The 14,399-nt window shown below is 42.0% G+C and overlaps 1 protein-coding gene across 4 annotated transcripts in view; it reads right to left on the bottom strand.

The window, feature by feature from the left end:
* Positions 1-327: 327 nt before the first annotated feature.
* The window catches only part of CACHD1 (cache domain containing 1), a 226,820-nt gene continuing 212,748 nt past the window's right edge, over positions 328-14,399 (bottom strand). For 2 of the 4 annotated variants that reach the window (XM_028832884.2, XM_015141703.3), the window contains 4 exons: positions 13,785-13,946; positions 12,196-12,273; positions 11,427-11,528; positions 328-2,325 (listed from right to left, as the gene is read on the bottom strand). In XM_028832884.2, the coding sequence (XP_028688717.1) occupies positions 2,087-2,325; positions 11,427-11,528; positions 12,196-12,273; positions 13,785-13,946 (581 nt within the window). In that variant the 3' untranslated portion in view covers positions 328-2,086. Of the gene's footprint in view, positions 2,326-5,079; positions 5,299-11,426; positions 11,529-12,195; positions 12,274-13,784; positions 13,947-14,399 lie in introns of those variants that run through there. The other 2 variants (XM_077954745.1, XM_077954743.1) reach the window with 1 other exon arrangement.

A 14,399-nucleotide genomic window follows, 5' to 3' on the forward strand; every position in this document is an offset into this window, starting at 1 on the left:
CCCAGGAGGCAGAGGTTGCAGTGAGCTGAGAGATCACGCCGCTGCACTCCAGCCCGGGTGACACAGCAAGATCCCATCTCAAAAATGAAAACAAACAAAAAAACCCAAAAGATACAAAATGTATTTTGTTATTGTGTTTGTATAGATGGCACCTATTTCATTTTTAAGCTCTAAGTTTTGTGATTCTTTTCTTGAAACCACCAAGTTTCCACTCCACTTCTCCCTCCTCAATCAATTTCTTAACACAGAGTTTCTCAACTTTAGGAAACGAACTAGTATCCTATGAGGAAGTTTAATTTCTGGGAAGGTAGGAAACTAATTCAATCCTTTTAGCAGTTAGAGAAGAACCATTTATTATTAGTGACATGGATACAGACGCTCAGGAAGGGAGAGCTATGTTCTACACATTTTTATCCCATTACATTGTTAAGTTGTTTGCATATTTGATCTAGATGGTCAAGAAGCCCTAGAAGTTGACTGTAGCATTGAAAAGAGGTCTATTTTCAGTTTGGCAACTGACCTGCTAGGTTACAAAGTGAATGTAACTTGCCTAGAGGCACAAGGAGTGGTACATTAACAATCACTGTAGCCACTAAAGTGGTCTGTTGCATACAGTTTATTTCACTAGATTGCAATTTTATACACAGTATGAAGGGGTTTCCTGATAGCACATATATAGTTTACTTTCTGTACTGCTGAAGAACCAATTGTTTTTTACACTGTATCATAATACCCTATCATTAAAACATTATTCAGTGAATTTTTTCCAACTACATATAAACGGAGATTTACCACACACATTCTTTACCACGGTGCAAGAATGTCTTTATAACATATTTGAATCACAAAATGTGAGTCTAAAATACATCACTGTAATTAAAACACTACTTTAAAGTTACAATGCCCCATGTTATAGTAGCCAGATTTGATTAGTCCCTGTATAAATCACAAAGCAGTTTGGTGGATAATGTCTTGGATAACTGGCAGCAGCTTTTAACTGTAATATTTAAAAAAGAATCTTTAATTAAGAACCAGACATTCACAATTTAGAAAACTTCTTCCCTTATATGTCAGTATTCTAGTCGAAATGGGGCATTAAAAAATTTGTAGTCTCTAAAACAAGGAAAATAAATCCAACCCTCCCTTAGCTGAAAGGATGCGGTTCTAACATTAGGTTTCGTAGAAACCTAAGACTAGCATTGTGCGAGGAGTGGAAACAAGTCATAAGAAACAAAACATTTCTTTTAAAACCTCTTAGATTCTTCTGCCCCTCCCCATCTCTGTCAAACACAGAGAAAGAATACTGCATTACAAATAAAGATGTGTTTCCATGAAATGATGTAAACAAGTTAGAGGGAAAGATTTCTTCATTTTCCTATTTTGTGGAGTGGGGCAGTGGGATATCAGTTAAATAAGAAATAGAGCTCCTTAATCAAAGAATCACTTCATTACACACAAAATAGCTCGGGGCAACTGCTGAAAGCTTCTCCTGTGTTTCCTTTCCTTTTCCCCAAAGTTTGAGAATATTTGAAAGTTCAATAAATAGTAGAAAAATAATCCTTTACTTAGAAATTTTGAGATGCATCGTTTAGAGCATGAGTTCCATACAGCAACTGTGGTATCCAGGTACCGCTAAGAAACAAAGTGAAATCTTCAATGCACACATTTGTATCTGCATGTGCCACATTCCAGTCTCTGGGTAAGCAGATTTTTCTCTCTTCCAGTTAAGGAGAGCTGAATGCTTCTGGCTCTTCGGAACATTCCTCTGGCTCAGCTTCACTTGCAGGTTCCGTCTCTGTGTTTGGAGGCTCGCCTTCTGTTCCCTTCCATTAGTGTTATGGCAGGTTCGTTCATCAGGCTTATTTCCCCTCCATTTCAGAGCCAGCCTCACGTCTTCACAAATGTGACTGTGTTGTTGTTTCTCTCATTTTTAACCATGTCATCAGGCAGGAAATGACTCAAACAACTCTGCACAAAGTACAAACATGAGGGAGGTCTCTTGCTGTGGGTTTTAAGCTGATTCTTTTTCTTTCCAGAACATTCGGTAGCTCCCAGATCTCGTCTTGGCGTGGAGGTGAGGAGATCGTTAGCATTCTGCATCAACAGTGTGTACCGTCACGGCCGCCTGTAAGTGGTGGCTATGATGAAGTGTAGGGTGGTGTGACCGATAGTGGTGGAACTTGTGACTTAGTAGGGCAGCAGTCTGAGGGGGGGTATCCAGGTCTAAGTCCTCATCATGGTTTCCCACATCGACCCCGGCTGACAACGGGTCATTGTTGCATGGAGGATTTTCACTGTCCTCCTGCGGGCTCATGGTGCTGTAACCTAGAAAAAGAACAAAACAAACACACAGCTGAGAGCTTCAAGACGCAGAGAGAAGATTCACTTGCAATTTCTAGGGCACTGGGAGGTACTCCTGCCTTTGCAATACATAGGTGCAAACACTGGCAGACTGTCAGCAGATGCTAAAGTAATTTATCTTTAAAGAGATTTAGTGATAACTCTTTTTTCCCTTAAAACAATGAGACAATACGTACATAACCACTTTAGACAGCTGAGAAAGTATGGAGGAGAAAAAAAAAACCCCAGAACCCTCATCCCAAATCCCCAAACCGGCAACACAAAAATGAAAATCACCCTACATCCCATCATCCATGGCTAGCCACCATTGGGGACCTACCTTTCTACACTTCTACCTAAGATAAAGATGATCTTTTTTATTAAAGAAATCCAAAAAAAGGGCAGCCTCAAGAAGAAGATCTGAACAGGCCTCAGATCCACTGGGGCTGGTGGGGAAATCTGGGCTTCAAAATGCCTGAGTGTGACACCACAATAGAACAAAAAGAACCACCACCATCACCTGCGTACTTGCTCGGTAGCAGGCACTTGTGTCAGGCAGTTCTTGCACACCATTGACGATATATTTTAATACCCATTTTACAATTCAGGAAAATGATGTTCAGAGACATTAAGGAACTTGCCCAAAGTTCTAGTGCCTAATGAAACACTAACTCCACGTATACCCACGGCAACTAGCTGTGGAATCAACTATTCTCTGTGTTAACTGCCCCACCTCCCCCATTTAAATTTAATTTCTTTTGGTATTCTAAGTAATACATGTTTCAAAGGCAAATGTCCTTGCTGATCAAAGGATTCCATTCTCAGGTTCCTGACATGTTTTTAAATATTGCAAAAATCTCCTTTAAACATTTTGAGAAGTGACAGCTCATTAATATTTCCACTGCATCTACAGTTAGCATCAATCAGCACTTACCCGTGGGTAGTGCTAGTCACAGTCATGGCTGCAAAACTGACGTTCTTGCATGCAGCCAAGCAGGAGTCATTTGTGTCTGAAACTGTATGCTCTGTGCAAAAATTCTGTCCTCAGTGAAACGTTACTCATATGATAGAATTATATAGCTGTCAGTCCAACTTAGCAAATATTTACAGTGTACCTACAAAATACAAGTCACTGTGTTGGGCACTGGAAGACATACAAAGATGAAAGCCTGGTCCCTGCACAGGGAGCTCAAAAGCTAGTGTTTGAGAAATGAAACAAATAGAAGCATTGGTCATTCAATTATTCATTTATTGAAGACCATTGTGGAGTTGGAGCGGGAGATGAGGAAACACGAATAAGAGACGTCACCTTTCCTTAATGACTTCACAGTTGAGTTTGAGATAGATGCTCACAAAGCAAAGCTTCCTCTTACACAGATAATGGTAAGTGCTATAACTGAGGTATAATTAAAATCCAGAAGAGGGAATATCTAATTCTGGCTAGGGGAATAAGGAATCTTCAGAGAATGTATATTTTAGTCGGACTGAAGTGGATGAGTAGGAGTTTGATAAGTGGATATGAAGAAAGGAACAGGATGACCACAGCCATAGAGGTGTGGATATAAAGGCCATCCCTGTTCCACGTGGCTTGGATGAGTGCTAGCAGGTAGCTGGAGAGTAGGGCAGGTGGGAGGCAGAAAGTTGAGTCAGATCATAAAGCCCATGCCGAAGAGTAGCAAATGGAGAGACCGCACAAGATTCTGAGCAGGCCAAAAAATGGCATGATCATTTGTGTTTAGAGGATGGTGGTTTGGGAGATGAAGGCAAAGGAAAGACAGTGAGCAGTTAGGAGGTTATTTCAACAGCCCACATGAGGGATAGAGAACACTAGGGCAGTGGGATTGGACAGATTTAAAAGCTATCTCAGTGGTGGAGGCAAGAGAAATTGGTAAGTCATCAGATGTAGGGGACTGTGGGGGTGAGGAGTAGTGAAAGGTGGCTACAACTTCAACTTATAATGATAAGAAAGGACAACTCACAGATTGAGTCTCAGGAAAGAAGACAAATTTTGTTTATGCACAGCTTGATTTTGAGAGTCTGTGGGTCACATATGTGGAGATGTCTAGCCAGAATCTCAGAAGTGTCATCTGCAAATTCAGGGCAGAAGAGGAAGTGTTCACTGACATATGTGTCCACCATGACTGAGTGCCTTCTTGGTGCCAGGTGGCAGGCTAGAGGCTGGACAGGAAAGGGCTAAGGTGAGGCCTCAGCTCCTGAGAGGCCCATGGGCAAGAAGGGGAAACACCCATGTGCTAAAACAGAGGCACACAAAAGGAACTCCAAAGCCAATGAACTTGGCTTAGATCTTTGAGATGACGACAATTGGGTAGCCCTGATGGGAGAAACGAGACTCAGTAGGTAAAGACAGGGGTGTAAAGGTACTTCCAGCAGGGCCCAAGTACATGCAATGGTACAACAGCTGGAAGGGCTCTGGTGGCTTCTGGGAATGGTGAAAGCTTGGGGCTGGGGGTGGGGGCAGTGGGAGATGGCACTGGACAGACAGGCTAAGACCAGGTCAAGAAGGCTGGCTGAAGCTATGAGCTATGATCTAGAATTGGACAGTGGGAGTGGTCAGGGGGCAAGGGGGAGGCTGGACAGAAGGAAGGTGGGATCAGAGGCTCAGAGGACAGGGTGCTGGAGCATGGGCCTCGAGGAGATGGCAAAGACCTGAAGTAGGGCAGTTGCAGTGTGTGGACTTTTCAAGTGTACAGTAGGCCGGATTTGGTGAACTGAATGGACTTGCCTGGTGAAGATGCCAGGGAGCTGACATCCTTGGAAAAGGTCGAGGTTTCTAGGTTCAGATGCTGAGCAAATAGTGATGCCTTTACCCAGGATTAAGAGACCAGGAGCCAGAATAGGTTTCTCAGCTTCAGCAGTGCTAAGTCTGGAGTGTCAGATCGGATGCTGGGCTGCAAAACCTAAGTCACAAACTGCTGTGCATGTTGAAACCACTTTATGCTATATATGTAAAGAATTAAAGTAGAAAACAAGATTTTAGCAAAATCCCAGTGATTATTCCAACACATCCTGGACAGCTTCCCGTCTCTGCTCATTTACAAGCACCCACACACTAACTGATAATTCATGTTAGCATTCGAGGTGTTAGATTCATGGTGGCCCTTCTGCTTGGCTCACCCTCCCATCTTCCCTCATCTTGCTATTGTGCCTCATGCTTCAGTTGGAAAGTCTTCTCTGGGAAGCTTTCCCAACCTATTTTCCCCACCCACCTCCAGTCCTGCCAGCACACATGGGGGCTGGTGCCCCTTCTGTGATTTTACATGCATTCTGTGCACATCTCTTAGATTTTGCCATATTATAATAAAAGTATAAGGCTATCTATCTATTAGCAAATTCTTTCTTAAATAGTGAGTTCCTGTTTATCTTTGTACCCCTAGTATTTAACATAACTCACACAAAGCAGGAACTTAAAAACAACTGCTGCCTCACCCCCCACCAACGTATACTATACTCCCAAAGCAATGGCATCAATGAATTTTGTAGTTACCTATGGCTTTGCCTGGTATGACATTCACTAGTCTCATCTAATAATGAAGACATTCTAGGATACAGTGGACTCTATCCAGGGGTTATAACAGAATCCAGTGACACTCTGAACCTGGCTGGTCACAGGTCCTGGATTCATATCCAGGACGGTAGTGATGGTGCAGCTGTCTCCAAGGCAACTCAGGAGGGCACCCATCTCTTCATCTCAGGATGGCACCCCCATCTCTTCTGCTACTGCTTTCTGATAGGAACCTCAACAGAGGTGCTTTCAGAGTAAAACTCTCATACTATGGCCATTCCAGTTAATTTCCTTACTATGATACCATTGCTCAACCCCTCTGTAACTTCCTCTTATTTCAATAATTAATGGAAATCTGAAGGGGTCAGGGGAGAAGGGAATAGCAAGTTGTGGAGAAGCAGGAGAAAGACAAACACATTTTCTTATTCAGCAAGTTAATTGTTTGCTCAGTGCCAGGCAATTCTGTTGAGCACTGGGAAGGGTGATGAATTAAGACAGACATAGTCCCTGACTCATGGAGGAAGAGGCACTATTTGAAACACAAAGGATATTTGCAAACACTTCCAAGGAAAAATTTCTTTACTGTCCAAAGGCTTATGTAGCAAAGTGTCTGCAAATACAATCTCAAGTGAGAAATGGGCTTTAAAAAGGAGGTCAGGCATCTATAAAAAAGAGCTGAGATTAGGTTTTTGTTCTTTGACAGTCTGCTTATATATTTATCTGATAGTTCCTAAGAAACTTCGTTTGATTATAAGGGGTGTGACGTCCCTCTGGGGACGCACTCACCATCTCGTGGCCACAGAGTGTAACTGCAGGAGAATACCTGTGCACCTCTAGAAAATGGTCTTACGTTCATCTACAAATTTTTTGACCAGGTTTTTAAGGTTCAGAATTTGCTTTTTAAGTATTTTGGAATTTGCCACGAACTAGGGGGAATCTTCCTCTACAAAGAAAAAAATGTTGCCTAATATACACTTACATAAAGTTTCTGATGAGATAGTAACCAAAATACAAATTCACAAGGAACAAATAACATATAGGTGTTTTTTGACTTAAAAATAAGCCAATAGATGATTGGACAGAACATGATATTTTTAAGAGAAATGGGCAAAGCAGATAGATAGTTGAAAACATACACAGGTAGTAATTGTTTCTAACCTCCACTTATGAGGGTAACACTGCTGAAAATCAGTCATTCTAAGTGGTCTTAGACTATGGACCAAAATGATTCTACTTTCAAAAAACATTCTCAATTGGAGTAGTTTTTCTTAACATACAACAATTAAAATTAGATTCTTTTGAAGAACGAAATTCTGTTGGCGATGTAAAATATTTCTAAATAAAAATACACCCTAAAGTTTCTAAGTTTAGTTTGGTAACATTCAATTTTAATTCAATTCTAGGATCACAACTCTGAACCATACCATGAGAGCCTAGGCTGTTGTGCAGTCATGTATTTACAGACTTGAGTTTCCTTTTGTGTAACACACTCAAGGATTCATGTGGAAATACTCTGATCAGGGAGCACAGAATCATGGCGCCACGATCCTACCAGTTCAAGGGCCAGTCAATGCCAGTTCCTCCATGGGGTCTCCCATAATTTACTCGCAGATAAAAGTGAACTCTCGCCCCTTTCCTTCTTTGTCCTACTCTTTTAAGGAAGCTGTCATATTCCATCTTTTATCAAGCATATTAATACATGCATTCATTTATAGCTTCCTCCTAGACTGTAAATTCCTTCAGGGCAGGGTAGGCACAGAGGTAGGGAGGTCAGCCCTGAGCACTGTGCCTATCATATGTCATTTCATTTCATCCTCATTGCAACTCCACCCAGCAGGTTTTCTTTTTTGTTTGTTTGTTTTTTGAGACAGCTCTGTCTTAAAGAGCTCAAATAGCTCTCGGCTAGAGTGCAGGGGTGCAAACATGGCTCACTGCAACCTCAACCTCCTGGGCTCAAGTGATCTTCCTACCTCAGTCTCCTGAGTAGCTGGGACTACAGGCATGTACCACCATGCGTGGCTAATTTTTTTACTTTGTAGAGACAGGGTCTCACCATATTGCCCAGACTGCAGTAAGAATTTTTAATCCTACTTTTAAGTATTAGGAAACTCAGGTCTAAGGTAGCTCACTAAGGTCTCAACAGCTTGTGGAAAAAAAACGGGGAGAAGTAGGCTTCAAAGTGAATTGGCTTTACCCTATCTCCTAAGCTCTTCCTCTACACCAAGCTGTCATGAGGAAGTACCAACTCCCATCTGTAGCCCCCTCCATAGTGTACTAGGGTATAGCCATGCCTTGTGTAATGACAGAGATACATCCTGAGAAATGTGTCCTTAGGCAATTTCATCACTGCACAAATGTCATAGAGTGTACTTTCACAAACCTAGATGGTACAGCCTCCTACACACCTCGGCTATATGGCATAGCCTATTCTTCTAGGCTACAAACCTGTGCCACATGTTACTGCACTGAATACTGTAGGCAACCACAACACAATTGTACACAATACTGTAGGTAATACTATAGGTATTTACATATCTAAACATAGAAGAGGTACCAGAAAAATACAGTATAAAAGATTTTTAAAAATGGTACACCTGTGGCCGGGTGCAGTGGCTCATGCCTGTAATCCCAGCACTTTGGGAGGGTGAGGTGGGCAGATCACCTGAGGTCGAGAGTTCAAGACCAGCCTGACCAACACGTAAAAACCCAGTCTCTTCCAAAAATACAAAATTAGCTGGGCATGGTGGCACGTGCCTGTAATCCCAGTTACTCGGGAGGCTGAAGCAGGAGAATCGCTTGAACCCAGGAGATGAAGGTTGCGGTGAGCCCAGATTGTGCCATTGCACTCCACCTGGGCAACAAGAGCAAAACTCCATCTCAAAAAAAAAAAAAAAAACAAAAAAGATACACCTGTATAGAACACTTACCATAAATGGGGCTTGCAGGATTGGTAGTTGCTCTGTGTGAGCCAGTGAGTGAGTAGAGTGAATGTGAAGGCCCAGGACATCAGTGTATACTACCGTAGACTTTATAAACACCATATACACTTAGGCTACTCTAAATTTATTAAACATTTTTTTCTGTCTTCAATAATAAACCTTTGCTTACTATAACTTTTTTGCTTTAGAAGCTTTTAAACTTTTTAAACTTTTTGACCATTTTGTAATAACAGGTTAAAATACTGACACATTGTACAGCTGTGCAAAAATATTTCCTTTCGTTATATCCTTATTCTATGAGCTTTTTTTCTAGTTTAAAAATTTTTACGTTTCACTTTTTAAACTTTTTGGTTAAAAACTAAGACATAGCATCTCCAAAAAAAAGAAGAAAAAACAAAGAAAATCCACGAATATAATTAAATGTCAGATAAAATACCAAAAAAAAAAAATTTTTTTACCACAAACGAGATCCTCAATATGTAAGGAATGATAGTTTTGAAGTACAGTGAGCCAAGATCGCGCCTTTGTGCTCCAGCTTGGGCAACAAGAGTGAGACTCCGTCTCAAAAAATAAAGCACACACACCAAAAAACTAAGACACAGACACACACATTAGCCCAGGCCTAAACAGGGTCAGGATCATCAAGATGTCACTAGGCAACAGGAATTTTTCAGCTCCAGTATAATCTTATGGGACCCCTGTAGTATATGCGAAGTGTTGTTATGCAGTGCATAACTGTGCATAGCAGATGCCAATACATCCACCAAATAGGAGAGTAGAGCATACACAGATGAGCAAGTATGCCGACAAAACAATTAGATTTCCTTGTTTAATGGGTGTATATAGCTTCACCTCGAGGCATCACAGGGACATTAACTCAATGCCACTATTTTTAGTGACCCACGTACTGGTTCAAGGGATGCCAACACGCATTTAAATTCTATTGATTTTATGAGGCATTTGGAATATGGGGAGTGTCAATGCCTTCCCCTTCTTTTGGTGTTACATTCTGTCTGCATGAGAAACTATTTTTCATTCCTTGGGGATAACAGGGATCCAATTATGGTGAAAAATGAAAGGAACCAAGCCCTTAGCTGGATGCCTTAGTGTTCAGATACGGACACTGCACCCTTCCTTTTATCTAAGCTGTTGCTTCATATGCCATTTCACTAAGACAATGGGAGAGGCTAATGGAACATCATAAACATCACTCAGAATCCTAATTTGGTATTGATGCAATTCCTATTGAGGAACACAGAGAAAAAGGAGTCTGTATTTCAGAGAGAGAAAAGGATTCAGTATTTCTGCTGAATAAGAAATTATTTCTCTTGAACTTTAGTAGCCTCAAACCTGTTTTATTATTCAAACAAGAAGGCACAGAACTGCCTGGCAGCAGGAATTTATGCAGGTTCAAAGGTTTGTAGGGAAAAAAGCAAAAAAGTCAAAGAAACTGAAAAATTTAAGTTCTGCTGTGGTTCTCCATAGAAACCCGAAGTTTCTATTTAGTTGGCGGGAATAATATCATTCAAAGCCCAAATTAACAGTCTCCAATTTATAAAACAGAGCTTTAGCTGCTCTTCTTTGCCCTGGCTGTAGTGGAAAAGGTGATGTTGGTTGCTTTGAGGAATATCTATTTCTGCATTTTTTAGTATAGATACAGGGAACACCCTGTTGGAGGACTTTTTTTTTTTTTTTTTTTCCCAGGATAGGTATGGAAAAAGCTAAGTCAAAAAGGCTTAAGTACATTATTTATGTATTAAAAAAAGGGACTTGATTCTGGGAGGAAAATACAGATTTCTGGAAAATTAAACAGCTATCTTAAAAAAATAAAAAGATTTTACAATGGCAGGAAAAACACTACCCATGCCTGTTGTATTTTTGTGGAACCGTGGCAGTGATGCTTATAGACTGGGATACATCTGCTGTTCTTTGCAACAATGAGCAATATGGACTCAGAGAAGGAGAGAAGCCATGTGGGATGGCCAAGTCTTTGGCAGAGCATGTGGATTTTGTCAGTTACCTAGCACTCGGCACCTCTTCACAATTTGGCCTTGACCCTTCCAGAGCATCTTATAGGCACTTATACAACTCCATGACTTTGTACACACTGGTCCTTTGGCCTCTAATATTCTTTGCCCCTACCTTTTCTTTAATCACCCCCTCAAGGCTCAGTGCAAATGTTGCTTCTTGCTTCTTTGGTGAAGGCTTCTCTGAGCTCCCCAGACCATGCCAGAGGTCAGGGCAAGAGAATGCTGGAGGACAGCACAGATTCTTCTCATGCCCCAAGGGGACATGGCTAAAAAAGCTCTTAAAGATCCTGCTGTTTGCCAGCCAACACTGGAGAGCGGGACCTAAGAGGATGCTGATTTTATGGAAAAGCAAGTGGGATGGCAAGCAGGCTCCATTTAGACAATATGAATCCTTCTGTATGGAGAAAAACTTGAAAGCAATCTGTGTGCCCAGAGGAGTGCCAAGACATAAGCAAAACTGTCCTTGGGCTCTTATAAGGGTGGCATGCTGGGGTGTGTCTTTTTGGAAAATCATGTCAAAATAGGGTGTGAGCATCATCCCACAGGAGTACACGAGGTTCCTCGGGTCTTCAAATGCAGGAAGCTAGACCTTACCATGATCACTTTCTGTTCCTGATCGACCCCAGTAGCGGCGCCTTCTTTCTGGACTGTGTGCATGTCGTTCGATGACCGCAGCTATAAACCGAGTGTTGCTGACTGTGGGAAGTCAAGGACAGTTAATGTCACTCTTATGTCAGTATCTCTGTAGTTTCAAGCACATTTGCTCTGAGAGGGCTCGTTTACATGCTGGGAGAATTCTCTTTGGAAAGCCAGAATAAATCATTTTTTAAACAATTCTGGGGATTGGGGTGCTGATTTTAGAACTGGTGCAGTGAGAGGAATTTAATGACATATCTCCAATGTGCATCAGGAAGCTGTGGTCTAGTAGGTAAAGGCCAGGCTGTCTTAAGACTAATGGAAATCTCTTTTGATAAAGAAAATGCTCTTTTTTCCTCCCTGAGTTGTACGTACTAGTTAAAGGATTTTTTAAAAAAATGCATCCCTGAAACTTCCTTTTCTAAAATACTATGGTTGGGAAATAAAGAGCAAGAGAAATAAAGGAAAGGGTTAGCTGTTTTAGGCAAACACACTTAATGCAAAAAAAAAAAAAAAAATCATAAAATCTTTTGAGATTCTTTAAAACAAAACAAAGACCTACACATACTCCTAACAAAAAAGGACGGAAAAAAACAACTAAAAAAACCCAGTCACCGTGTCAAAGCTTCTTAAATTTTAATACAAGCCAAAAGGATATAAGAAAGAATATTTATTCTGGATTAGCCTCCTGCTGACACATTCTGCAGCAAGGCAGCTGAATACTCACTGATGCCTCTGTCTTCGTGGCTGTCGTCGTCCCTTTCATCTCTGTCGTTCTCCAGGTTGGACATACGCACTGACATTTCTACCCATCATTAAAAAGAGAGAAACATGACTATTTAATCAAACAAAATCACCCGCTTTAATACCCTGCTGAGCGCTTGTTTGATGGCTGGGTGACAGCATTCCATCAAGAATGAATCCCATCTTAGAAGGGAATGAACTGATGCCCCATTTTTTTTTTTAAAGGAGGAGGGAGCAGGAATCCAAACAAGAAGAACAAGTAATCAAGAGACATCTGAAATCGACTTCTGAGAAAGGAGGAGAAAAGAAGTTGATTGAGGCCAACAAATCTTTAATCCTCTACTAAAGTACTGAAACAGAAGGAAAGGGATTGAAAACATGACTGACTGTGTTGGTAAAATGGTGCAACAAAAGCCTCCAAAAGGCCAGGCAAAAGCTAATACTGGACGACGGTCATCCTCAGTCTAGCTGAATCTCACCAAGGGAAGCACATAGTGATTATCCCTGTTACTAAATCAGGCAACATTACTCCATGATTCCCCTTCAGGCTTGTGGCCATAGTGAAACGTTTTAAAAACAACCTGTCATTACAGCTGTTAGAGTGAGCTAAGCGGCCAGGAAGATGAGTTAACTTCATCTCCAAAAAGGTCAGGTCAACACTTCCCCGGGGACTGGGGTTTTAGGAAGGATGGAGATGGCCATTAAACAGTTTTGTTCCCTGCAAACAGAGTATAGATACTGCACTTAAACAGAGTATAGATACTGCACATGGTATTGAGGCCATGATTATAGGTGAATCATTTTGTACTTGGCTTCGATGACTTTTTTTTTTTCCTCCCTCAGACTGAGTCTCACTCTTCCGCCCAGAATGGAATGCAGTAGCGTGATCTTGGCTCACTGTAGCTTCCATCTCCTGGGTTCAAGCGATTCTCTTGCCTCAGCCTCCCAAGTAGCTCAGACTATGGGCGTGTGCCACCATGCCCAGCTAATTTTTGTGTTTTTAGTAGAGGCGGGGTTTCACCATGTTGGCCAGGCTGGTCTTGAACTCCTGAACTCAAATGATCCACCCACCTCGGCCTCCCAAAGTGTTGGGATTACAGGCGTGAGCTACCGCACTTGGCCGACTTATCCTGTTTTAAGAGATATGATTATTCAAATGTGTGTTTTTTCACACTACATAATGGCAGCTGCAATAGAGCAGATTATGCTCTTGCCACTAGTGATCTGGGGTATCTCTGATTTGTCTGTCTTTTTGGAATGGCAAGGGCAGCACATCTAACAAACAAAATTTCCCACTCAGCATCCCAGCTCCCCTGGCTGGCTTATTGCAGAAGCAGGCCACTGGGGGCTAATGCTGGTAAGGAGAGGATCCAAGGATTTTTCTGGGGATCAAAATAGAGCTTGTAGGGTTTAGGCACTGAAGAAGAAAGCAGGCTTTGGGGACTTCCAAAATGACTCCACAGAAGCTGAAAATATAGCACTGTGCTGACAATTCCTTAAAGGCTGACACAACCAGCCACTGTCCTTCTAGCCTGGCTGCTGCTTCCCCTGTGGGGTTCATTTTGAGCTCACCTTGGGCAGCAAGAGGAGACATATGCTGATGGCTCCGGCGATGAATCTGGTGGCGGTAGGCGTACACCGCCAGGACCAAGACCATGATGCATCCCATGATCCCTCCAGCCACAGGACCCACGGGGGCGCTTTTAATCATGTTTAATGTGATCACCTCATCACCTTCAGTGAAAGAGCAAGAAGATGTTCCTCGTTAAGATTTCCCAAGTGGGGAAGAAAGTAAGGATGATGAGATGGGAAGGAATAGAGTGGGAAGGGGGCTGGGGGAAGATAAACAGATGCTTAGTTAGGCTTTGAGTTCCTCAAACACGAGGCATGGGAACATGGGAGCAGAGGCTTCGTTTAATTCCTTGTTCTCCAGTGTTGGTTCCTAGGCAGAGAAGCAAAACAAATGGCAAGGACTGCTGGGAAGAGTGAGCAGACCAGAAGAATTGCTTATATAGGCAGCACCCAACACCAACAGAGTCCTAGCTCCCTGGGGTATGAGTTACTCTTGGAAAAGAGGAAAAGTCACCTAGCACAGAGTAACCACTGAAACAAAAGGCACCAGGTCCAATAAATATGTGCTAACCAGACCAAGTTTCGAAGCTTATGGGTTTCCTTTAAAAGGCCATT

The sequence above is a fragment of the Macaca mulatta genome, chromosome 1, assembly GCF_049350105.2.
Source record: "Macaca mulatta isolate MMU2019108-1 chromosome 1, T2T-MMU8v2.0, whole genome shotgun sequence".
NCBI classification, from domain to species: Eukaryota; Metazoa; Chordata; class Mammalia; order Primates; family Cercopithecidae; genus Macaca; species Macaca mulatta.